Source organism: Seriola dumerili, unplaced genomic scaffold, assembly GCF_002260705.1.
Source record: "Seriola dumerili isolate Sdu_G_001 unplaced genomic scaffold, Sdu_1.0 BDQW01000024.1, whole genome shotgun sequence".
Taxonomy (NCBI): domain Eukaryota; kingdom Metazoa; phylum Chordata; class Actinopteri; order Carangiformes; family Carangidae; genus Seriola; species Seriola dumerili.
Genome location: NW_019174279.1, coordinates 640,269 through 648,766, shown reverse-complemented (window position 1 = coordinate 648,766; position 8,498 = coordinate 640,269). Strand labels below are relative to the sequence as shown.

General features: G+C 41.2%; 1 protein-coding gene across 1 annotated transcript; it reads left to right on the top strand.

Moving 5' to 3' along the window:
* Positions 1–433: 433 nt before the first annotated feature.
* Positions 434–5,080, top strand: drgx (dorsal root ganglia homeobox). The gene is made up of 6 exons (XM_022763555.1): positions 434–491; positions 1,316–1,416; positions 2,022–2,123; positions 3,914–4,086; positions 4,496–4,608; positions 4,713–5,080. The coding sequence occupies exons 1-6, from the start codon at positions 434–436 to the stop codon at positions 5,078–5,080; spliced, it is 915 nt and encodes a 304-aa protein (XP_022619276.1).
* The last annotated feature ends 3,418 nt before the right edge of the window (positions 5,081–8,498 follow it).

The following is an 8,498-nucleotide window of genomic DNA, read 5'->3' as shown; positions in this document are numbered from 1 at the left end:
AGTTATACAGTTATAGAGACATCTGGACACTCCCAGAGAGAGAGAGAGAGATGTGAGTGTGTGTGTGTGTGTGTGTGTGTGTGTGTAGGAGAGAGAAAGAGACAGGGGGAGAGAGAGAGCGAGAGAGATCTGGACACTCCCAGGCAGAGTCAGAGAGTCAGCGGAGGTGCAGCAGCCACTTCTCTCCAGAGCGGGAACTCACTCGCATCAGCATCCTCACTGCAGGTAGGACGCGCTGCATCTTCAACTTTGAATCTGCTGAAGGTCCCGCACGGTGGCTCCTCTTCTTAGGACGATTTCATGTGTTCATTTTTTTTCCACCACAGATCTGATCTCGCACTGTAGCAGCTTCTGCAGCCGATCTGACAGTCCGGGTTGAAACTTTTCCTCTCTATTCCAGGTTCAGTTTTGCGGCTCAGAGACGCGCGCCAGGATGTTCTACTTCCACTGTCCGCCTCAGCTGGACGGAGAGTGCTGCCGCTCCAACACATGTAAGTTTCCCTTCCTTGTTTTCAGTCGATCCCACACAGGTGCGAGTTTTTTCTAATGTCTCTCTTAAAGCCGGAGTCTGTAAAGTTTTGTGATGTTTCGGCTGCGTATTTACGCGCACAAAGTGTGTGTTGTTGTAGGAGAACCGAGTCAGGCCTCTCTTTCTTTCATTTTTTTTTTTAAATTAAGATGAACATCTTCAATTAATAATGACAATAAAATGACACAGGCCTATAAAAGAAAAACATATTTTATCCAGTAACAAATTAAAAGATTTTCATCCTCTAATCCGCAGCCAGCTGATCGTCAGAACAACATTGTAAAAAAAAACGATATTTCCCCTCTTTAAAAATTAAAAGTGAAACAGGTCGGAAGCTTAATGCATCTCTATAAACATTTCTGTCATTTTCTCTTTGCCACAAATTCAAAGGTGGATGTAAAGGGTTAAGTCTGATATTCCCTCTGCCATGTCAATCTGCTGCGTGTTTCGGTGAGAAGCGCTGGTGGTTTGGCCCCGGGGCAGAGGGGGCGTTTTGTCCCGGGCACAGATGTTGAGTGTCATGGCTCTTAGTCCGTCATGGTTCCCCTCAGACACCCACAACATCAGTGTTTCATGCAACTAATGGAAATACCAAATGTGCCAGAGAATAAATTCCCTGTGTATTTGGCCTATATACAGAGTTCTTTTTTCTGCATCCCTTTTTTTATTGACACATGGAATCCAAGTTTTCTTTTTAACACATTTGAATTAATTTAAACACAAACACGGAATTATAAACCTCAGTTTTATTAAGACAAAATTCTCTTTTTTGGACTTTTTTTCCAGTGAATTCCAGCGGTTTTGCCAACCACGCCGCGGCTGATTTTGATGATGGATTTCTCCGCAGAAAACAGCGCAGAAACAGAACAACATTTACTTTGCAACAGGTAATTATTTTCCAGGACAAAAATACAGAGAACAAGAAATATGTGAAACTTTACTCAGAGCGAAACAGTCACGTGGAACTGGATGGAATGAATAAAACACCAGACAAAGTGTTTTCAAAATTAAGGACTTTGTCAGAGACTTTCCAGTTATCTATCACACACCAAATAATAATAATAGTAAGGCCTTTACAATTGTTTTTGATACGGTAACAGCATAAAAGAAAATAACATAATTGCTTCACACATATGAAAATAAAAACACAAGGTTAGGAAACCTTTAGAAACAAGGCCTAATATTTGTGCTTTTAAGGATCATGCATGGGCATATCTGTAAACCACTCACTGTGTGTATGCAGGCAATTTGATATTAGGCCAAGATTAAGCCTGCATTAGACTACTTTACTTTTTCCATCTCATAGTATGTTAAGCTTATGGGTTTTATATTTTTCACCAGCATGGACCTGGTGAGGATAACATTAAGGAAGAGAAAGAAAGAAAGAAAGAAAGAAAGAAAGAAAGAAAGAAAGAAAGAAAGAAAGAAAGAAAGAAAGAAAGAAATCAATTAATAGAAAATAAACTAAACAGCTTAAACTGGTGTTTTGCAGTTGGAGGCTTTGGAGGCTGTCTTCGCTCAGACTCACTACCCGGACGTGTTCACCCGAGAGGAGCTTGCCATGAAGATCAACCTGACCGAGGCCAGGGTGCAGGTATGGCTGCAGCACTGTGCGCACTGTGTCCTGGGCACGTTTGACCATGCGAGAGAGGGTAAATTAAGCCACTCTGTCATTCCGGCGATGCACTTTAATAACATCAACATAATGGTGAATATTAGATTAGCTTGATTAATCGGTCATTCATAATTAACCAGCGATAATGGTCCTCACTAATTTGTCCGCGTCTCAAAGGTAGGAATACATCATCCATGCAAGATCCCTTTTCCCGTAACGCAGAAAGAAAACGATATGTGCTTTAAAAGAGGGAGAAGCCTGCAGCCTCTAAAACTCTCTTTCTCTCTCTATCTTTCTCTCTCGCTCTCTCTCTCTCTGTCACACACACACACACACACACACACACACACACACACACACACACACACACACACACACACTTCAAAACACAAACACACACCAGGAGGAGAAAAAAAAAAGCCTTAAATTTGGTAATTTATATTCCGCTCCTGCCCTGCACATATGCGCGGTTATAAACTTGGCCAGATGTAATTAAGTTATGTGTCCTGTATGTAATTTCCTGCATTCCAGATTTGCTTTTGGGTTTTGTTGTGCGCGCAGATCTAATTGTGGGAAATATAATAGTTTGCCTTTTGTTCCCCAGGGTCATCTTACTATCGCTTAAACCCAATGGCGGGGTTGATAATGGAATCCAGCGCTGTAAATTAGGGATTGTAAACAAATTATTCCCCTCCTAATCCGATTACCACATTCCTATTATTAAATCTGAACATGAATCCACCGCAGTATGCAGGGATATTAAACTTACATTATTATTAGAAAATAAATTTCCTTTCTGTTGTAGTGTTGTTGCCCCCCTTTTTGTAAAGTGTCAATGGGCCTCCCCCGCATTAAGAGCATGCAGCAAATTGAGATTAATGGAGCAATTATAGCCCATTCAGAGATGGGTGTGTGTGGGGGGGCGCGACTTCTAGCTGGAAGGTGCAGGGGTGAGATAAGTCCATTGGTTGTATTGTTGTCCTGCCACCAAAAATGTTGTCCTTTCTTTATGCCGAATGAATGCATGTGTTTTGTTTGGCTGTTGACACCATTTATACCTCCCATACAATGGGAGGGATGCAGAGCACATGCACACGACTCTAACCTCCATTCACACATCATGATTAATGCCTGCTAGAACCAAGTCCTAATCGAATCTGATGTTGTCAAACAATCACTAAATAGGGAAATAAACGACTTCATCATAGCTGCCTCTCTCTCGGGCAGCACAACTGTCAGTGGGAAGTCATTAAAATATGATAATGAAAAATTGCTCAATTAAATGTTGTTATAGGCAGTGACCTTCATTCGATTAAGATACCAGAACTTGGCGAGCCTATATCTTCTCAGCTGTGTGGATGGTGAAGTTTCAGAGATAAGTCAGGGACTGTGGGAAAATTAGAGCGCTGGCGTGACACATTCAAACACCTCTTGATGTACAAGACAAAACGAAGCAAATAGAGCATTTGTTTCAACTTAGCTAGACCTGTTAAGCAGACAGAAAAAAAAACACAGATATGAGTGAATATGTGTGCTCGGAGTTTGCATTTGTTTGTCTGTGATATGTCAAAAGAGCGTACAAGAAGAAATTAAGAACTTGATGAGAACAACTTTGGTATGGATATAAAGCTACACTCAATAAAAAAAATTAATGGATGCAAATGTGTCAGGACGTGCAGCGATATTCTAGTTTTAATTAGTAATTTAATTTAATTGTTTTGCTTTTTGTCTTCCCTTTCTTTTCTTTTTCTTTTTTTTTTTTATCATAGGTTTGGTTTCAGAATCGCAGAGCAAAGTGGAGGAAGACGGAGCGAGGGAGCACAGACCCTGAAGGAGGGAAAGAGCAGATGAGTGAGGGCACTCCTCCATCTCGCAGCATCAACTCTCAGTCCCCAGTGGACCAGAGCAGAAAACAGAAAGAACCACTGGAGATGCAGCAGAGGTAAGAAAAAAAACAAAAACAGATGATTGTTGTGGCTATTACTGTTGTGAAACAGTTTCCTATTGGTGGGAGACAGAAAGGTTGCAGCTCCAGATTTATAGTCTGGTGGATCTGAATGATGGAAATGAATAAGAAGCAATATCCTCTCTGTCAATAACTGCCAAAACAAATCTCTGATAGTCATCTAGGTCATTTCTGTAGATTCCACAATGTTCTTAATACACTCATCCACTTAAACTGATTGTGAAACAGTCAAAGCCACAGAGAAAGCAGCTCTGCGGTGCACAGTAATTAGAGAAAAAGTTATAAAACAGTAGATATTACTAGAAATGTACGTGTGTCAACAGAAGAATTTGTCATCTTATGATTTTCTCTAGATGATTAGATACAGTATGTCTGTTCTCCCCAGTATCAACAGGACAGTGGGTCCTGGTGGTCCCTTCTTCCCATCTTGTATACCAGGGACGCTGCTCAATTCTGCCACCTACGCCCAGGCCCTCTCACAGGTCGCCACACTGAAAGGTAAATATGATTCTCATTAACTGGTGAATGGAGATGATGATGATGATGATGATGATGAAAATCTCCAGTAATCTCACCACGAGTCCACTTTTGTTGTTTTTCAGGTAATGGTTTGTGCTCCTGCTGCGTTTCCGACCCCATGGGCCTGTCCTTCCTGCCGCCCTATGGTTGTCAGGGCAACCGCACAGCCAGCGTGGCCGCCCTGCGCATGAAGGCCCGTGAGCACTCGGAGGCCGTGCTGCAGTCCGCCAACCTGCTCGGGGCGGCAACTGGGCCCGGCGCCGGCGTGGGAGTCCTGTCTGGAGTCGGAGTCAGCCCGGCCGGGGTGGCGAGGCCCACGGTGGGTCCTGCCATCGAGGTGGGAAGAGGAGGAGACAGCTCCAGTCCCAGCCCGGTCAACAAGGTCCCAGTCCTGGGCAGCAACCCTGACAAACACCCTCAATGCTCCAAGGAACCACTGGAGAAAAAGTGAGGCGCTGGACGTGGACATGGATACTCTACATCTGTGTGATTGTGCCTGTTATTACATCTCTACTCTACTCTACTCTGGTCCTATGAGCAACTAAGCACAACTACTGACTGACTCCAGAAACAGCTGGGAAAGACTTTGCTGATATCTACAATATATGGATGCAAACAATAAATATTTATTTGACAGTAAATTATTATTGTTTGTGAGAAATGCTGAATATCTGGGGCCTTGTTATCCCCATTAAAGCACAAGTGTGGTTTTGGATCTATATCTGTCGTCATGCACTCTTGGACTCTATTTGATGGATTAACATAGAAACAACATGTGTGCAACAAAGACCTATTTGATAATGTGAATTTAAGTTCCTCTTGTTTTCCTAAAGAGGACAGCTTACATTGTGAATGTTGATGCATGTAAACTGTACGTGTAGAACTAATGGCAGGACAGCGAGGATTTTGCAGGAGTTTGGCAAAACAATGTTTTGCCATCAGGTCAGTAATGGGCTCAAACAATCGTCTCTCATTCTTTTGATTTTAAAGTGAAAGTGCACTTTAATATTAATCAGCCATTTTCAGTGTAAATGTGTACATGTGCCAGAATACAGTATGTTCCTGTGTGAGCCCTGCGCAGGCTGAAACAGACTCAAGTGACAGAGCGGCGGTTGTCCCCTCCACTCTGTTAGCACATCTGTAGCGCCAGCAGACAGGGAACACACCAGTCCTGTTTTGACATGTTCTTTAAAACAATTAAAGATGTAGTCGCTCATGTTCCTCTCCTGTTGCCTCTCGCTCCAGCCATCTGTTCTGATACATTATTTATCAGCTTCCCTTAAAGCCGGGAGAGGAGAGCAATTGTGACTCTTATTATTTATTTACTTTTAGGAACGCCTGCCCTCTCTCTCCCTCTCTTCCTCTTCTCTGAGCAGTTTTTAATAAACCCCATTAAACATGATATATGCTATTTATTAATGTTGAATTTACATTTTAAAAAATATCATCTCTCATCACCTCAGGGCTCTTCACGCAGTAGTTTATCACAGGCAATACATTTGTTGATTCATTATTCCTAAATATCTCTCCGCACTAGAATGACTCTTGAATAAAGGATCAGCTGATCAGACACAACCAGTAGTTGGCCTGATTCAATTTGCGTCCTTGAGGATTTTCGGGAAATTACTTTTGATAGTCAATAACACAATTAAGTAAACTACACACACATTACCATGAATAATTGATAAGAAATTATGTATTACCATGAAGTACTGGTTCAATAATTGATGAGGCGACACCCTGGTGACACAGAAGAGGGAGATAATGTCAGAAGTCGTGCCAGGTTGTACACTTGTGTCCTATTTTTCACTATGTGTTCATGTTGTAAACACCTTAAAAATACTCCAATAAAGTGACACTTTCACGGACTATGAGTCACCCACTCGTGACATTAACACTTTTTAAGATTTAACAGGATTTTTATTGTATTGGAGCGCGCTGAAAAACACACACCATAATAAAATTGGCACTTTTGAGGCAGAAATTTTCCAAATTTAGTCAGAATAAAATTTTAAAATCAAAACCTATTATGGCTTTTTTTTTTTATATATATATATTTACTATCATAATATTGTAGGCCTGTTATATAGCAGGTACTCTATCTATTCATGCCCCAAATAATGTTACCAAAAACATCATGTCCTAATATAATGATTTTGCTTCAAGTGCATGAGAGAGCTCCACAGCAAATATGTTAAGCCCTGTGACATGGCAGCTAATGATAACACAATATCCTTATACAAATCAGCTCCTTTTCCTAAAATGTACCAATATGGACAACGGAATCCAGCCAACTCATACAAAAGACGTGAAAAACACATTCAATCTCTCCAAAATTGAATACAGTAGTTGTGGAATTTAATCATTAGCCAAAACAAAGGATGCTGAAGTTATAATGACTCCGATCATCATTAAGTTCTGCATGGTGCCCATAATTCACTGCTTTAATATTTCATAAACAAGTCAAGTTGGTGTTGACATTCAGCTGTGCATGTGGCATCATTGATAATTTTCTGTCACCTAAAAAAAGTCCTGAGGCGGTTTTGTGGAGCATTGTTATATCAAATTAGCTGGAGAGCGGCCAGAAAAGCAGACAAACATGGTGAATATGGGGGACAGCAGTTGAACTCTGTTCTTACAGTGCAGTTAATGGGCTTCTTTTGTTGCAGTAATGAAATATTTTTTGCAGGGATGTGGGGAAATATGTCCTGAAACAGGGAGACGTTGTGCACATGCACCCATCCACAGACACACACGGACAATATAAGGCGCACAGAAAAAGACAGTATGCTAAAGAAAGACACACATAGGGGCGTACATATAATTCTTTTGCCTGACACTGGGTGCAACACCTACATTTTAGAATTCAAATGCATTCAGGCCCGATCCAGTGAAGGACCAAAACACAATATCATCTCTGCTTTTAATTGCTGCAACAGAACTGATCAATAACCCAATCAATTAGAATCAATTAAGCTCATCTCTAAATGGAGATAATACAAACAAAGCATATCTTAATGCAGCAAGTAATGTGCCTGTCTGCTGTCTCCCACATAACCACATCTCTGCTCGTCCTTACTCAGCACAGGGAAGAAGAGCATCCTCAGCGTTTGTGATCGATGCTTACAGTCCCCAGCAGCTTCACAATTCACAATACAACTAATACTAAACTATACAGCAAAGTTGTGCAAAAATTATTTATATATAAAGTTGGACTGATACTGTATATATATATATATATATATATACACATATATTTCAGTACAGACCAAATGGAATTGGATGTATGTTCTTGGTTTGTCCACTAGAGGGACACAGTGAGCAGGAAACTTGTCCAGACTTCCCATAACAGGCTTTATATCAAACCTCAATGGGAAAATTGAGCAGTTTGGATAAACACACTCAGTAATTTTTGCTGAGGGAAGTCTTTGTAAATTAAATTTTATTAATCAAAACAATTTTTTAACAAGTGCTGAGCATTGAGAGCCCGAAAGTAAGTAGCAAAACAAGATGATAGGCCCCCATATCAGCAAGTTGCAAATTCTGGATGATGATGTTTTGAGATGTGAAGCTGATTATCTCATGAAAGGAATCAAGAGATGGATGTTACTGACATTCAGAGTCCAGTGTGGAGAGAAAAATGGTGGATGGGAAGGTCGTGTGGGTGCAGAGATGGAGTTTGTTTAGCAGGGAGGAAAGAGATTAGTTAAAAAGGGATTACCTCAGCCTTTCCCAAAGTTTGGTGAGCTGTATGTAAAGCCATCTGAGTGACTCTGTGCGTGTGTGTGTGTGTGTGTGGGCATATGTGGAGGAGTGCGTCTCCATTAAGGCCCATGTGTGTGTGTCCATCATCCCGCCTGCACCCGCCA